The 17,952-nt window shown below is 43.4% G+C and overlaps 2 protein-coding genes across 2 annotated transcripts in view; both read right to left on the reverse strand.

Annotated features, from left to right (window-relative positions):
* Window positions 1-686: 686 nt before the first annotated feature.
* On the reverse strand, window positions 687-5,965 carry alx1 (ALX homeobox 1). Its single transcript, XM_046394100.1, has 4 exons — window positions 4,930-5,965; window positions 4,188-4,492; window positions 3,784-3,912; window positions 687-1,673 (listed from the first exon to the last, which is right to left on the reverse strand). The coding sequence occupies exons 1-4, from the start codon at window positions 5,117-5,119 to the stop codon at window positions 1,332-1,334; spliced, it is 966 nt and encodes a 321-aa protein (XP_046250056.1). The 5' UTR covers window positions 5,120-5,965; the 3' UTR covers window positions 687-1,331.
* A 3,076-nt stretch (window positions 5,966-9,041) lies between these two features.
* lrriq1 (leucine-rich repeats and IQ motif containing 1) overlaps window positions 9,042-17,952 on the reverse strand; it is a 30,313-nt gene continuing 21,402 nt past the window's right edge. Inside the window, exons 17-20 of the mRNA XM_046394101.1 lie at window positions 15,650-15,764; window positions 14,346-14,406; window positions 13,627-13,747; window positions 9,042-10,825 (exon numbers count right to left, since the gene is read on the reverse strand). Of these exons, the coding sequence (XP_046250057.1) occupies window positions 10,692-10,825; window positions 13,627-13,747; window positions 14,346-14,406; window positions 15,650-15,764 (431 nt within the window). The 3' untranslated portion in view covers window positions 9,042-10,691. The remainder of the gene's footprint in view (window positions 10,826-13,626; window positions 13,748-14,345; window positions 14,407-15,649; window positions 15,765-17,952) is intronic.

A 17,952-nucleotide genomic window follows, 5' to 3' on the forward strand; every position in this document is an offset into this window, starting at 1 on the left:
AGAGTCAGTGGTGTTGTTGTAGGGGACTGCTTTCAGCAGAAGATCACTTCACATTTGGTTCTCTGTTTACTCTGGTGTTTGTGGGATCCTTTCAAAATAAACTGCAGTGCGTGCGTTGGTGTCTGTGATAATAGAAGGACACGTCCCCCAATGCAACAGTGTGGCTCACTGAGGTGTTTTCAAAGTTTTGGTCTGTTCGTGAGGTTTGCGGACAACAAAAAAAATATTTTACCAAATTTGTCCTTTAAAGACCTTTAAAAAAAAAAAAAAGTACAGTCATGCCGGAATCAGGATGTCCTTCATTTATTATGCTTCGGCCAGATAAATTTACAACACAAACATGTTAAAACCTGCCTCCTCGGCCTGCGTCGCGGGGCAGACGACAGATTGTAGAGCTTTGCTGCAAAGCACACAGACACGTCAGTCCGTCAAGTCAGTTTGTCTGCTCGTCTTCGGTCCCGAGCTGAAACGAGGGAGGAAGACGAAAGGCGCGTGTGGAGAAAGCTTATTCACAGTGCTCAGAAATGCTGTAGTGGTTTTGGGATCCCTCCATCTGGATCCAGGTGCGCTCACGGCGGGATCGACTACCACCAGAGCCTGGAGTTTTCCTCACTTTTCACACTTATTTCTCAAGAAACAGTAAACACTGAGGACCTCCTGACTCCTGCTGAAAAAACAACAACAACAACAACAACAACAAAGAGAGTTTGTTCACATCACAGCTCTCACCTCCACAGATCGTGAGGGCTCACCAGCCGTCCGGTTTGTGGGCTCTAAGATTATGAACTGAACTTTACCCTGAAAGTCAGAATGACATGAATGTATTGTTTTAGTGTCTTTGACCGCTTGGCCGTCTGAGCATTTTAACATTGGGACTCGTGCACCTGAGTGCAGACCTCAGAGCAGACACACAGCTGATTGTCCGCCACACGACATCATAACTCTTTGCATTGTTTTGTTTCTGGCTTGAGCTCATTAACTTGCAGCTTTTAGATTAGATGCAGAAAACCACAAATCCTGACACATTTTCCATTTGTGTACTTTATCCAGACTCCATTTTCTTGGGTCGCAGTTACATGTGACGCAGGTCTGAATGGCAGAGCAGTTTGATTCTGCAATTAGCCAAATCGCTCCGTAGCTGATTTTCATTCACAACAACCAATCAGTGACATGTAGTCCGTAGATGATGAATGTTGACAGATACGTCCTGTGATGCAGACAGTTTGTTTTGATTTCAGCCTCTCTGGGCAAGTCCCACACTTTCTAAAAAATGATAAAATGATTTTTCCATACATTATCCAGATCTTCTCCACACGCACATGGGAGCCTGATCACATGGCCCAGGAGATGTTGGCCGTGTGCTCCTTGGCCTTCATGCGCAGCACGGCGATGCTGGACGAGCGCCTCTCGAACTCGGGCTTGGTCTCGAAGGCGTGGTGACCGTTGGCGGCCGGCGTGAGGAGGGAGTCTGCGCTGAAGAAGTTGTTAAGGGAGACGTGGCCAAACTGGTTCTGCTGGTTGGGGAAGCCCACGTAGCCGTGGTCGGCGGCACCGGCGGCCGAACGGGGGGAGTGCGAGTAGGAAGTGACGCAGGGAGGGGAGCCTCGGGGCAGCATGCAGGAGGAGACCACGGAGCCACCGGGAGCAGAGCTCGGCCACAGGTTGTTGGGAATCTGTTGGGTTAAAGAGGGCTTTAAACACTGGGGAGGAGGACTTTAATTTCACAAGGATCCACACACTCACACACACACACACACACACACACACACACACACACACACACTCCCAAACAAAACAGACAGGTAGTTTCCAAAGATTACAACCGCCTAAATCTTTCTGTGAAACGGCCTGAATAGACGGACACATTTGAACACTTGCAAACACATGATCCATTCAGTTCACCAATGAAGACCATAAGATGCGTTTAAAGGCTCAGAAAAAAGCAAGCGAGTGTACATTTTGAGTTGAGATTATTTTGTCGCACAGTACAGCTTAAGTTTACAGGAACGTTTAAGTTCTGCAAGCGGCGTAAAAATACAAATAAATTCGTAAAGTAAATTGCTACAGAAATAGCACTGAAGCTACAGATGGTGGAGTTTGGTTAATGCAGCTGTGAAAGCAAATCGTTACGTGTTTAAATAAGAGGACAAAAATGCTAATTTGTTAATATGCACTCACTGAGCTTGGAGAAAGTTTCCGTCCCTATTTGCCCAGTGTTTTCAGGTATTTGTTTGTCCATTGCAAATTTCATTTACCTCCAATGTGTTGAGGCACAGGCAGAAATCTATCAAACCAAACTATCAGCACGGCTACTGGACGACACTGAGTGAGAAAATCTGTTTCTGAGGGGAATAAAGTCTCGAACGTCATCTCAATGCGCACATATCGAAACAGTTCCAAAGACGCAGCACATCTGATGTTTTGGAGGAGATGGCATATGTTTAAAATTCTGCCTAAAAATGTCCCGCAGCATCAGCTGGCATTTTCTGAGATGATCGGGGAACAAACAGGACAGAGAGACCAACGAGGACATGAAGACGAGATAGAATCTCATCTGATTGGCAGGAAATCCTTTCCACAGAACAGCATGTCCATAAAACTGGACTGGACTGACAGCTCGATCACATTTGGATCCTTTCATTCACTCTGAGGCAGCTCATTCAACCTCATTTGCCAAGACGTCAGTCCAACAAGACAAGTCAAACAAGCTGGCAGCGTTTTCTGGAAATTTGGAAAAGTATGTAAACTACCGACTGTCTGTTGCTCAGCACGGGATGACACGTTTTAGCTCACAGACATTTTCATCAAACACCACACAGCAGAGGTGGTTTGGTAAAGCGCAACAGTCCACTTTGACTGTTGGACAAACTTCCTTTGTAGGAAAAAAAAACATGTAGTTAGAGCTTGAGAATCAGCGTCTTCCTGTCAACATGCAGCCAAACAGGACCTCAGTCTTTGCCCAAAAAGCGACAATATTGGACTAAACCTCATAGCCAGCAAAACAAAACCAAACTCTTTAAAACCCACAAGAATGCAGGCCATGTCCACTTTGTTTAGGGAGACAAAATCCCCACCCACTGCCAGCACGATTACATGTAGGACGGTCCATTTGATGACAGTAATCCAAAATAGCTGCAAGGAAGGGCATGGCTGGTATCCAGGAGTATCTATCAGAAACATGTGCGGAGAAAATACGAGACAGTCCAACAGATTTCTGACCTGGTCTCGGGCCAGGCCATAGCAGAACCGTGACTCCGACTTTCTCGGCTTGTTTGAAACAATCCTGCCTCTTTGAATTCAGCGCTTAAAGCTGCTTTCTCTAAGCTTCAAATGTCAACGGTCGCCCCTCATGCACATTTCCAAAATCTAAAAGAAAGAAAAAAAGGACTCTGAGTTTCTGATGGAGGAGGCTGACACCGTGCGTCTCCTCTCACCTCATCTTGTACCTGACCTTTGTCCAATCAGCAAGATGAATGTTGGGCCAGCATGAAATCTGATATTAGGCCATTAATTCAGCCATGACACCTCACAGAGGCTCTAATCAGAGCCGAGCCTCTTATCTGAAGATGTCTTCCATAATGTGTGATTAATAGAGCAGCAATGACACGCACTGATTAATGCGGACAAGCGCATGACTTAAATGAGCATTTTAAAGGGAAGGCTTAAATCACAGGCCGCGGTGAGTGTTGGCGTCCTGTTGGCTGCAGCCTTTTCACCAACACATTCAAAGTGACATCGACAATGAAAAGCTTGTCTGTGAGGAAAACGCCGGACACAACTCGCCTGCGTGTAGCTGTCGGTTCTCGGTAACACCGACAGGTCGTAGGTGGCTGCAAAGTGAGTTTTGGCTTGTTGGATCTGCCCGTAGCGCTCTCTCTTCCGCCACTTGGCCCTCCGGTTCTGAAACCACACCTGATTGGAGGGGAAAAACAGATCAAATCAAATGAGACAAAGATAAATTCGCTAAAATAATGTGACTTTTCGACAAAACGTCACGGTGCATTTGAACAGAAAAAGACGCCAACCAAACTTCTGGTGAAATAAAGCGGAATAAAACCTTCTGCGCTGGTCTAATTAAAAGCGTGTGTTCAGTCAAGTCAATTGGTATTAATTATTAAACATTTTTGTAATGTATTTACATGAGCCGTGTTGATGAATCGGGGGTTTTGTCTGGTGGTGAACCGTACCTGCACTCTGGCCTCCGTCAGCTCCGTCCTCATGGCCAGCTGTTCCCTCACATAAACATCTGGGTAGTGAGTTTTCTGAAAGACTTTCTCCAGCTCCTCCAGCTGCGCGCTGGTGAAGGTCGTCCGGTGCCTCCTCTTCTTGCTGCTGGACACGTTACTGTCGCACTTGTCTCCCATGTCGTCCAGATCCGTTTTGTCCTGTCCGCTGGTCACCGGAGACGCTCGCAGGGTGCAGCAGCTGTCCATGGACCTGCCCAAGTCCGAGTGCAAAGTGTCCTCGTCCGCCTTTGGTACGCCGTAACTGGCTGGAATGAACAGGAGAAGAGTTAATGACAACAGTTTATGACTGCGACATGAACCTTAAAAATACATTTGGACTTTCTAATTATTGTCGCCTCTCAGTTGGCCTATTAAAATAACCAAAATTATAGTAAGTTTAATCCTGGATGTGTGCTAAAACAATAATAATAACAATAATAATAATAATAACAATAATAATAATAATAATAATAATAATAATAAAACAGGCATAGCAACAAAGATTTTTTAATGGCCACAAAATAGAATTATTTCAAAAGAAACCTCATGTGATAAGAATAAACTGACTGAACGCCGTGAATAAAAGTTCAGAAAAGTTTCTCCCTGTAACTCGCACACGGATTCAAAGCACCTTCCGTTAAAACTGCAGTGTTGACGCACAAAAATAAAATAAGTCTCACACACAGAAAGCAGTTTTACGCACCGTTCTGGTCTCCGCAGGGCGAGGAGCGGTGCTCGCCGCTCTGCAGCCCGAAGGCCTGCGCACATTTCGGGGAGGACTTGGTGAAGTACTGCGCGCTGTCCAGGCTCTCCATGACTTGGTCCATGTAGTAATCGCTGGCCTTCATCGCTTGGCTTTTCAACGCAAACTTATCCTCCATGTACTCCATCATCTTAGCCCGAATCCGCTCGCTTTAATCAAATATGAGCATTAAAAAACAGAAGCGGGTCGCAGTGGCGCAGCGATGCCTCGCAGCGCAGTAATTCGCCAATGGAGTTAATTTGCTGCGTCTCGAAGGCTCATCGTCTTTATAGCCCCAAAGAGGATGAGATCCTTCAAGAGCAGCCCTCCTCTCTGAATGTGAAACAGCACCCAACTCCTCCCCCGACCTGAACGCAAACCAAACAGCAGTTTGAAGTGACACTGAGAGGAAACAATCAAAACTGACTTTAATTTACGACATGTTTAGACATCCAGAATGAGGCAGTGATTTATCTGCCGCTAAAGCTGCGGCTGTAAATGGGATTAAATCTGAGACTTGGGATACACAAGCTCTCTGCTGCCCGTTCATGTCGTTTTTGGGGCACTTTAACCTGCATGTGATCGGAATAAAGTGAGCAGCAAAATTTACGCTAAAGCTGCACGAAAAAGCTCCTTCTAATTTACTTTTCAAATTATTACTCCATGACATTTTACATTTTTAATAATGAGGCCCTGCCAAATTAGTTAAAGCCTTTAGCCTCTTTCAAAGGTGTAACTAATTTAACGTTGACAAATCTGCAGGCTTTGGGGACGTAAAACATTTAACGTTTAATGAGGAAAAAACAAAAATACATATTTTTGTTGTTGTTGTTGTTTTTGTTTTTGTGAGTTCAGTAAAAGCTGCTTCCCGAAAAGATCTGCGTGTCGCACACGAAGCCTCCGAATTTTTATTTTTATTTATTTTGTTTATTTTTTTGTTTGTTTGCTTGCTTTTATTTTTAAGAAATTGTAGTCCTAAATTTACGTTTATTTAATTTAGTTTATTTAAAAAGCGCAGTGCAAAGAATATTTTTAATGAATTTTGAAGGGATTTTTTTAAGTCCAGACATTTTGACAAACGAAGACAAAAATTAGGTAAATTAATGAACAAAACTTTAACATGTTCAGAGGCTTCAAATAAGATCTATTTTGTTCGTTAATGCCCAAAACGTCCAATCAGATTGCGAGTCGCACCGTAAAACTTGGTTAAAACGTTCACTTCGTTATTTTGACTCATTTAGTGTGACTCTAATGTCAACGATGTTGGACATTTTGGCCACGAAATGCGCGTAATATTGTGTGAAGAAATGATCAGGACTGCGCTGCTGGAGTGAGCAGGACCCCTCAAGGCCTCTTCGCTCAGCATCAAGCGGTTCCTCTCGGTTTTGCCAGTTGACCCTTTGTGAAAATACAACGCGAACATCATCTGATTAGGATTCATATTTGACGTTCAAAAGTCCCGTAAACGAGTTGAAGAGCAAACGTCCTCCTAAGTTTCCCTGAACCCAGCAGCCCTCGGGAGGAGACCAAAGGGACAGGAAGAGCTGTTCCACTGTTTCTTCTTATTGGAGGAATTATGTTACCACTAACCAAAAAAGCTCATCTCCCACCTCCACACCACCTGCAATGCACACCACGGCTGGAGCTTTGGGTCGCTCTGGGGTCAGTGGCAGTTACCTGGAGCTTCACGGTGCCACAGGAGGAAAAATAAAAATAAACAGAGGTGCTCTTAAGAAGCGGGAGGTGGGGGGTGGGGGGGTCTTATTGGGCTTCTAAGGTGACCTCACACACTGGCTCATGCTGAGGAGAAAATGTGAAAAGTTCACTGTGGTTTGGTGGGTCTCTGGCTGGAAATTCCTGCCACAATAGACGCAGCGTGGCTCGGGGACGTTGGAGGGCTCGCTGGCCTTCAGACCACTCAGTCGGACTAATTCTGGAAATGCTGCAGCCAACATGTCATCTGAGCCACCTGGAAAGACCCACACACTGCCAGTTTGTTAGAGCATTATGTGGCCCTCATCGTGGTCAAAATAAGACTGATGTGAGTTAATTATGATTTATTCTCGTCTTAATGTGACTGATCACAGTCCAACACAACCAAACCAGGACCCCAGAGGCCAAAATGTGCCACTTCAGAGGGCACAAACATGACATCATGATGCCTGAAGCCACCCTTGGGTTTAATTCAATCTGTTGACATGACTTTAAACTCTGGCTAGCCATGGAAGACGAAAACGACCAGAGTTTATTTTATGCCTTAGCTTATGAATGTCATTCGAGCCTGCGGAGCATTTGGCTCAGTGAGCTGAATATCAAAAAGTGAAAGCAGCTCATTCGTGCTTTAAAAGTTTGTTTTCATTTTGTTTGTTTGTCTTTTGTTTTTCCAGGAGTCAGGCATTCCTGCGCGCTGACAAACTTCAGCTCTCAGTCACATGACGAAGCCATCTGGGTTCGAGTCCACATGTTATACAAGTCACCTATGACTGAAAGCAGAACTGACGTCCAGACCGGATCCAGAAGCCGCGATACGAGGACAAAGCAAATTTAAATATGAATGCAATGATCACGAGAGGAAGATTCTTCTCACGTTAAAAAGATCTTTACAGATTCATCGTCAGTACAACACGTTTTCTCAGCGTTCTGCATTTTAAAATACACAACAGATTTAGATCTAACCGACACATAGCTATAAAACACAAAACTGCTATGACTGATGGCTTTTAAGATAAGATAAGAAAACCTTAATTGCTTTAGCTTTTCTTTCTTTCAGTTTGTAATGTTCATTTCATATAGAGCTTAAATTAGTCAAAATAAAATGTATCATGTAAAGTGCCAGTAACAGTACAGGGTCATATGAGTTGAAAACAATTTGCTTTTTAATAATTACTGAATCCTGTAGTACTGAGAAACTACACAAGCTTCACAAGCTTTCTCACTGCAATTTAAAAATGTAATCAAAAGGCGTTATTATATGAACACAATTCAAACAATGTGTGTTTAAATATTAATAAACGCACATTTTGTGATACATTTTAATGTGAACTTGAATTCTATACATTTGACTTTTAAACTTAAAGTACAAACTTACTTCCATAAACGTCCTGCATGTTCATCCCTGTCAGAAATCAGAGACTCTCCGAGTGGTTCTGTTCTGCATTAATGTGTCCGTCTAAGCCTGCAGGCGTAACGTTCCCGAGGCTTCGTACCTGGACCACTCTGATCTGTTTTCACCTAAGTGACGCAATAAGCCGGCAGCTGTCACTCGGGCGATAAATTAGCTTTGACTTTCACTAGGGTCCACTGCAGAATAGTTTCTGCTTGTCTGAGCTTCCAGCTTTTATTCACATTTTCAGGACAGCCTGCACATTTGCCATTTCTTTACTCTGGCAAAAGGAACGAGCTGCTTGTGTCATGAGGCAGAAATAAACAAGAAAAGAACCTCCTTAATGGGTGTCTGTGCGGTATTTTCAGTCGTGAGAATATATCATGAAAAGCTACACTACACTTTTCTATTTAAAGGATTTCCCTCCAAATCTACAACTTCTATAACAGCACAGTACATGGCCTTCAAATCCGCTTTCGTCTCTCTGCAGCACAACCACATCTCAGTTAGCATGTCATGCAGCTTGCACACATGTGCAATAGATTGTCAGTTGTATGTCCTGCACCCTCTCAGCACTACGAGCACCGACCTCCTCGCAATGCGCCTCAGTGTGGTGCGGTCAGTATTATGTATTATGTCTTTTCTTATACTTTACATCGCAGCTTTCTTATGAAAATCATCATCAGCACAACGTTCAAACAGTCTGCCTTCACTTTTAAAGTCACATTCTTTTTCTGTTAGGTGACGGGATGATAACAAGATAACAAAATTAATGCAGACTTGATGTTCGCTGTACTTCATTAGAGATCTGAAGCGAGTCTTGCGAGTCTGCTAATTCATTTGCAAACATCTGAAAATGAACGGAAGCCAACGGCCGCTTCTAACTGTTTACACCAAATGTCCACAAATCTAAAACAACACCACATGCATTCAAAAACAGTCAGCAATAATGTACGGTACACATCATTTGTAGCTAAAACATATAAGTTCTGGTCCTTTAATGCATCTGAAGAAACGGGACGTGGAGGCATTCAAGGGGACAAAACTGCCCCCACCGGACTCCACCGACAACATTTGCTGGCTTGAGGTCAGGCGTCTTCATCTTATCTAAACGTGTGGTGGAGCACTCACTTCACCAGGCAATGGATTCTGAATGTCTTAGGTTACATGCAATTTACCTATAACCCAAATGTAAACAGATTTAACGAAAACTGGTGGACGATGGTTTAACAATGTAATTGCAGAAGCAGCACTTGTAGAGGAGAACTGTGAAAGCCTGGACAAACCTGAACTTGTGTCATACAAAACAACACTAATGACAAAATATTAATATGGAGCATTTCTATGTCACCTGTTTGTGTTTTATGTGCAATAAACACACGACGTCCACCCAGAGAGCCTGAAGATCCGGCGTGAAGCAGGGCAGAACTCTCGGGTTTCACAACAGCCCTGAAGTGAGCAGGACCACCACATCTCTGGCATACGCCAGTCTCCCTCACAAAAATCCCCATCAGCTCGTGTACAGTCAAAACACACCCTCCAGACATGAGTGAAGTGAAAGACAGAAGGAAAGTAAACAGACAGACATGCATTCCCTGCCAGGGAGCCACTCTGCAGCTCAGACTATTTGTTTTGACATTAATTAAGTTATCATTTCCAGGCGGTGGACCAGTGAGGAACCTCTAAGTCTCCAAGAGGTTCACCACCTCTGGCAGGGTAGTGTTTGCCGACAAACGCCTTAGCTATCCAAATTCAAACACACAGATAAGGCCATTATGATACACAACTGAAACAAAAAAAAGGTTCTAATTCTAACACCAACGCTTGTGCTCGGCTCATGAAAGCAGAAATCTCGAGCCCACTGCTGGCGAGCAGGAGCTTAACATAACCACAGAAATGGCGAAACTGCCCTTAAATCTCTGGGCTTTATTTAACTTTAATCTTAAGAGAGAACAGGAGAAGTGGAAAAAGCAAGTCTCTTCCCATGGCTACAAAGTGTAAATACTCGGCATGTATGCGCCAAGAAAGAAATCGTTGCAGAAACAACAGTTTGGCATCCTCAGAAACACGAGTGCGCAGGTATTGACGGTCCTGCTCCTTATTTCCTGCCATCATTTGCATGTGAAGCGTTGCCATTTGCCTTGTGATTTTGTTCCATGTGTTTTGGTGCTGGTTGGCTGCGACTGCATTCAGGCTCTGACACTTGAGAAGAATCAATATAATGGAAGTGCCTGAAGATATTTGGGCTGGTCCAGGTCCTATTGGTCTTAATTAATGTTCAGGAGAGGGAGCTCGAGTTTTCAGCTCAGTTTAAAAAGAACAGCTGCAGGGAGATTCAGCGTAGAGGGTAAAATAGCATCCTAAATGAAAAGAAAGAAAGTCTTCTTCATGGAAGGGAAGTATCGTGAGACTGAAATCTGTTGGCTTAAATCTTGAGTTAAACCAGTTAATACCACAACACAGGTTGCTGTTGGCATGATGCTGCATCTAAAGGAAGCATGAACGTAAGTCATCCGGAAGCAGACGCACGTACACGTTCTTCGGTGCGTATCACAGGTGGGGAAAACGCTTTTACCTTGACAGCAAAAAAAGGTGACACGCTCGTGGAAGAGCTTGCGCTCTACTTGTACACCTTTTCCCTCTTCTTGCCTCCTCCCCAGCCGCCGCTCAGCTGAACAGGGTTGTCTCGGAAGGAGATGCGCTCTTTCTTTGTCGGAGCAGACGTGACTCGCTCGGGTGCTGGAAGCTTTTCTCCTGGAGACATACAAAGAAAACCCGTCACATGTAAATCGAGATGTGTGAAATCGATTTATAAGATTCGGAACAACAATTCTTGTACATCTGTGGATTTTTTTTTTCCCCCACTAAAGACCTATCGTCAGAATGTGGTTTCACATTTCACGAAATTCCAACTTTCCTAACAAGGAGAACAGCATGTTATATGGAATATCTAGGCAAAGTTTGATTTTGTGCAAGTTATAAAATCCAGCAGAACAGCTTTGTGTTCCAGTCATTAAGTATTGACATTTATCAAAGCATTAGCTGTTAAATAGTGAGGAACATTATCATTTTCATTTGGATATTTAAATCTTTTCTATTGATTAAACAGCTAACATGGAGATCACTGCTAACAATGAGACTTTTGCTATTTTTGACCCATAAAAAGTCACAGAGAAACATGAAGCTTTAATGTATCAAGAAAAGGATGGCTCTTTATTGTTTTAGATTAAATGATAACAAAAAGGGTTTACATATTGGAAAGACACAATTTTACTTTTAGTGTGACAACATCATATTAAATGTCACTCAGCGTGACTGAAATCCGAGCAGGTAGGTTTTGTGTTTGTGTGCTGCGTGTCCCAGGAGCTCGGTGTGTCCCAGGAGCTCGGTGTGCTCCCTCACGGGTCCTTCCATTTCACCTGGGGATCAGTACAAAGCCTTTCAAACACACAGAACAAAGGCGGCGCTTCTATGGGGCATGATGCATTCCACGTGTAGAGCCCGGGCCTGCACCCCACACAGGGAGCCACACAGCGGGGAGGGCTCTGGAGGAGATGGGGGGGGGGCCCGGGACGCATCGCAGGTACTGACCCAGCTCCAAATGTCCGCACAGCTGGCACACTGTATAGGATATCCATCCACGCACGAGTCAGATCTAATCCCAGTTTCTGATTTAAGGCAGAGTGTAACGCTGTGATTTTCCTCTCCTCGTGGTTTGTGTAATGTAGTTTAAAGATAAACCACCTCAGTCAGGTTTATTTTTAGAAATTTTAGGCCAGCTTTAGTGGCTGAATTTAGTCTAAAGACTTTTGTCCAATTTTCTGTTCTAAATCAAAAACAGAGCGCAAAACTCGAGGCACATGGTAGGAATTTCAAGTCATCTTGTGCAGTCATGCTATTAAACGTAGAGGGATAAACAAATGGCCACACGTTTGACCCGACCGCTGTGACCAAACAAATTGTTTTCGATCATTTTACTGCTATTATAGTTGAACGGCGGACAAAATTGAAGGATATGCAACTTAAGTGGTTTCCTCTGCACACGTAATGAAAATATTTTGTGAGGCTGGAAACGCATTTTATGGCACCGTCCCAGCAAGTGGGGAGTATCACATTGCAATAGGTTATAGAGTAGGTTATAGAGTATTTATGTAGTCTTAACTTGTCTGGCAAACTAAGTGAACCTTCTCACTTTAAACCTTCACTTTGATGCATGGATGCCACTTCAGAGGCAAAGGATATGCAACTTTTACTGACTCAAATGGCCTCTATAAAAGATTTTTGACATAGAAGCTGTATTCTTAATTCCCTGATTGACCCATTTCCTCTGATATGACGAGCTTTTGATGGTGCAGCACAGAGACAATTAGATGCACTTTCCAAGTTTATGAATTATCTAATTGGCTTTTAGAGAAATGCTCCTGCCTTACACATACATTCATATTTCAATTTGCCCCGGACAGTTTCGATAAGTGGTGTTTTCATCAGTTCAGACAAAGAGGCTTTCTTTGTGCCGGCAGTTCTCCCGAGGAGAACAACAGTCTGCCTGCTTAGCACGACAACGCTCGCTCCTGCTGCACCTCGTGGAAATCATTTTGAAATCATCATCGGAATCCAATTTGGCTTCGTTAACGGGGGACAGGGCTCTCCTTGACTTGGATTCCAGGGCTTGTTTAATGTGGTCATCTGCTTTCAGCCTGTCAGTGGCATCTTTGTCATTCAAACTCCTGAGCCCGACTTCTCCTGACAGAAGGGCCAGTCATTCTTCACTGAAAGGACTGATTTTTTTTTTTCTTTCTGCCAGTTTCCTGTCAGAGAAGAAATTCACGGCACTCTGTCCCCTGCCCGACCTTGCGGCTCCCCTCCCCTCCCGAAGCAGCCAACCGGTGGGCTGAATAAGCAGCAGCTTTTATCCATGGCTTGGCGCACTCAGGTCTGTGTGACCTTAGACCCGTGGGTGCAAGTGTGCGAACACAGAAACATCTGTATACACATGTGCTGAATGTACAGGTATGTACTGCATACAGATAAGCATATAATCACAATCTATCTCAGTTTTAAGCATGAAACTGCTGTGTAAAGTTGGTACAGTGTTTTTGCTGGTGCTTTTAATTACTGCTGGCTTTAGGAATTAAATTTGTGGGGTTTTCTGTTTAATTTTTCAGGAGCTTAGTAATAAGTGCTGGAAATAATACATTTGCATAAAATGTACTCAATGTGTTGTTTACCCATACTGTTACATAACATCAAATATCTGTCATACAGTCACTGTGGATATGTGCATATTTGTATACATAAAATAACATTCGGTTTGCAGTGCTCTGAGTGAATCAGTGATGCCCGACTGGGTGAGTCTGCTAAATAATCGAGCATTAGCATTAGACAATATCTGCATTACCAGCTATTGTGCTAGAAGGTTAAAAACAGAGTCAGTGACAGAAATAATTTGTTTAAATGGCAGAGTTGGGTCTTGTGTTTCAGAACATTTTATGAATGTTTTGTCAGATTCTGGTCAAAGTTCAATGGAAAACTCCCAGCAACAGAGTGAGACTCACTTGCATGACCCAAAGAGTTTCTGCGAGGATAATTGTTCTCTTTGCAAGGCTGGGCAGCTAAACTGCTGTTGGCCCACAATCCACTGGCATGATGTAGACGTTCTGTGTATCCTGAGTCTGCCTGCACGCACCACACACAGCAGAAACACACACACACACACACACACACGCACACATAAATGAGGTCCATAGTGACACGTCTCACGCAAGCAGACCAGCATTTTGAAAAACATTTAACAACCAGCAGCTCTGGAGCCTGAACATATCTAAGGAACAGGAGAAAGAGGGCAGCTCCTCTTGCCAGTGATCATAACTCAAACTGCTGTGCAATGGCACCAGGAGACCTGAAGTTTGTGACTTCAAAGACTTCACAAGCATCAGTAACGTTCTCGAGTGCAGGCAAACTGCTCCAAAGTGACACTGGGTTTTCTGCAAGTAAAACAAAGAAATTGCAGCCAGTTGATCCAATTGAAAGTGTCACTGTAGAGCTAAAGCTCAGACTCAACCGCCCCACAGCCTCCTTTAAATGGAAGCTGAAGAGACAGGCTCCAGGGGAGGGAACTTACAGCGCAGGGGACATGAGTTTGACTGGTGAATGTAAATACTACATACCCTCACATACATGTTGTTGACCCCACGGAAAAGATTCAAATCAAGATTTGCTGTCATTTCATGAGGTGAATGAACCGCCGGGGGAAACGGGAGGGGAGTGTACTCACCACGAGCTGCACTCTGCCTCCATTCAGTATATCTGAGCTCATCTCCGGTAAGAAATGCACACTGAGGATAAGAGAACAGGAAAAAAAGCCCAAAAGATTAATGCGCTGCACATTTCTCATCAGTTCAGAAGCCTCCTCCTTTTCAGTTTAATGTAATTACATCTGACATATCAGAAAATAAACACAGATGCCATGTACGATAATCTAAAGGTCTATTTGTTCTGTAGGGTTCAGCACAGGCCTACTGCCTCTGTTACAGACACTCTGTTGGTATGTGTGTCGGCTTACAGTGGTTACACTCCAGTGTCCCCTCAGCAGTACTGCACAAATAATTTTATTTCCCAAAACTGACCAGCTTGACAGAAATAAATATGGGCAATTAGAATGAAATGAACAATGATAATAAAACCCAGCCACCCTGGGTTAAAAAGTGATTACCAGAAATAATAAAAAAAAAAAAGACTCAGAAATATTTGCAATCTTACAACGTCTGGCAAAATCTGTCATCAAATTAATCTGCTAAAGGAGGACGGCAATATTCAACTTACACAAGTGTGTTATGGAAATATAAATATGTCAAGAATGGACTTGTTAATGTAAAGTAAGTATAATGTATCTTGTGTCAAGCAGTTAAACTTTGAAATGAGAAATATTTGCATCTTCGTGGATTTTAGATTATTCAGTGAGGGAAAAGAAAGAGATTTCAGTTTTAACAAGTTTTACAGAAGAGTTAGAAGAGTTAAAAACATAATTCACACATTCTTCATGTTTTTAAACTTGTCTGGTAGTTGAGCTGCACCTTAATGAACAGTTTTTTGTACATCATTGTATATCTATGGTGTGGTAGGTCCACCAACATGGACTGAAATGCTGGCACTTATTCACTTTATGCACTTTTTTCACTGTCTGTGGAGCCTGTAATATGTAAAATAGAAACATTTGGAATCCAGACTCCAGTCTGAGTCTCTTTTGTTCTCTGTGTGTGAGTTCCCCCTTGTTGCATTCAAATATGTGTGGACAATGATAGCGGTGAGCAGAGGATCAGTTTACCCAAATTACAAAAAACATATGACCTCAAGCAGCATCCAGCCATACGAGAGATACTGTCTGTGAGATTTGTGCCACCTCCCAGAGACAATGGAGGCGCATTTGAGCATTGAAATGTTTGATTTTAATTAAATTAAACAGCGATGTGTCTTTCCAGAAACAATATGATATCATATCACTGTGAAATCACAAAGACAGACTGCTGTTTTCTGCAGTTTGGTGAAGCGACCATTAAAAACACACAGGAAGCGCCTCACCTCTCTGAGTCCCTGTCAGAACGAGCAGCCTGGGTGTGCAGCCACTGCTGAGCTCCTTCCTGTTTCACTCGCTCCGTCCTCTCTGCCTGCTGAAGTCCCAGCTCGGCCTCGCCAACTGCTCTCGACAGAAAACATCAAATAAACGTCACAGGTGATTATTTTTTTTCCTCCTCTCTTCGGTTAAGCAACATGCTTGATGACAGTGGTAGCAAATCGTGAGTGCGCTGCCTAATCAGCAAGTTGTGGTGAAGGTGACGTGTTTCTAAATGACAAGAGGCATAATCAATACTGCAGCAAAGCAGAACAAGCAGCTCATTGGGCCTGATCTGTGGAAGTGTTTGACATATTTCACAGGAATACAGCCGGCCAGGGTTTCCACAGGAACCAATGGTCATACCTCTCTGTGTTTATGTTTGGGCTTTAGGTGGTGTATTTCTACAATACATTTAAAGCTGCTGAAAGATGCGACAGGAGAGGATTTTTTTTTTCCCCAACAGTTGTTGGGGCTTGTGGTTCTTTGTAAAATTGAATCCAAGCATTGTTCCAATAGTTTGTTACAGAAAAACTGCTGATTTACGAGTTATGCTGAAATCCTATAATATGGTCGTAATTCAAAGTAAACATTTATGTTGTGGTGACAGTAATGCTGCCTTAGATGGGTGTACGCTGATAATGAATTTTGACAGCCCAATGCTGGAACTAATGATGCATTTATTTAAGTCATTTACTTGCTTTTGTTGAGCTGTAAAAAGGAGGGGAAATGCTTTACAGTTTCCATGGGTTAATTGAGAAGCCCCACTAAAAATGTCAAATGATAGATGCTTCCCCCGGGCCAGCAAAGGCCAGGAAACGGCTACTCACACTTCCCAAAGCTGAAAATACATAGAGAGACAGGGCACAGGCAGTTCAGAAAAACCCTCAGAGAAATATGAGCGATAGATACGGCATCTTGCTCATGTTCTGCACCTATTATAGCACTGTGTGATCCAAACATAGGGTTCTGTGCTGCCTATTCACAGGTTAGATATGTGTATCTCACTCATATCATAGGATTTGATATGGATGGATTTTAAATTGACAATAAATGATGTCACAGGAGATGAATGCACAGGTATAAAAGATGAGCATCATTAAATAAAAATTCTATTCATATTGTACTACAGTAGCATCGAGAGACTCTCCTTTCTGTTTTCCCCTCTGAACCATTCACTAAAGCCCCCTCCTGACCCCCTCCAACCTCCTGGATCCCCCTCCAGTACTCCTCCAGGACATCAGGAGGGGGCCTGTAGGAGTCACGCCTGTTAAGCGGGGCTCTTAAGCACATTAAGTGATCTCTTCTCTACTCAGGACAGGAGAACTCTGACTTATTATCTGAGAGCTGGGGGGGTGGAGGTTTTTGGCCTGCAGCAAACAGAGCTGAACGAGAGACGCAATGCTGGCACTTTGTTTCTTCACGAGACTGGAGGGGAGGAGGATCCAAACAACTCAAGGCCAGGCAGTGAATTGGGACCAGTGCTGACCCCAAGAAGAGATAAAACGGTGTCATAAATGTGTTGATGGCCTTGTGTTGTCATGAGTGAGCATCCAGAACAGTTCAAGTCATCTTAACGGGCATCTCTGTCGTTAAATAGTGAGATGTGAGAACAGAAAGGGGCAAGAAACACAAGCAGTCGAACACTCGTCTTGTAATGTTGGAAATAATTGTGCATTGCACAGTAAAACTTTACACACAACTGCAGTGGCTGTGGTGAATCAGCAAGTGAGCGGAACTACAAAGTCAACCTGTAAGAGATGTTTATAACAGACGAATTCCCAGAGTGCTTGAGACAAACTAGTGTGACATTCCTCTAACCACGTATGAAGGCAAAAGCCAAGCGAAGCCGAAAAGTCTGCATCATACTGTAGAAAGAGGTGAGATATAATAAATCATACAAATGGGGAAAACACACTTCTGGACAGTGTCTCCTTAAAAGCCTTCAGTGTTGCACCGAGTGGTACAAACAAAAAGCGATGGAAGCTAACTGTGTGCATAATAAAAACGGGGAGGTTTTCTGCTTATCTTCTGGGCGGTGCAAGGCGACACACAGCGCGGTGCAAGTATCACTGCAAGTTTCTGACTGACACGGTTGAATCCTGTTTCCACGCCTTTTGCAGAGTGAAAGAACAATAGGAGTGCATTTGAAATTTGGGGATCCTAACTCAGAGTGTTTAGCTGGGTGTTTGTCACTGGGAGCACCAGTGCATTTTCAACATACATAAGAGACATAAATAGAAGCTCTGAGATTACGGGGGAGAAATTGAAC

This window comes from Scatophagus argus, chromosome 7, assembly GCF_020382885.2.
Source record: "Scatophagus argus isolate fScaArg1 chromosome 7, fScaArg1.pri, whole genome shotgun sequence".
NCBI lineage: Eukaryota > Metazoa > Chordata > Actinopteri > Scatophagidae > Scatophagus > Scatophagus argus.

What these genes read in the sequence shown, in the direction of transcription:
- alx1 (XM_046394100.1), bottom strand. Translation starts at nt 5,119, where the DNA reads ATGATGGAGTACATGGAGGATAAGTTTGCGTTGAAAAGCCAAGCGATG. An exon ending in GCCCTGCGGAGACCAGAACG is followed by an intron (nt 4,493 to 4,929) that starts GTGCGTAAAACT and finishes TGTTCATTCCAG; the next exon opens with CCAGTTACGGCGTACCAAAG. An exon ending in TGACGGAGGCCAGAGTGCAG is followed by an intron (nt 3,913 to 4,187) that starts GTACGGTTCACC and finishes CCCTCCAATCAG; the next exon opens with GTGTGGTTTCAGAACCGGAG.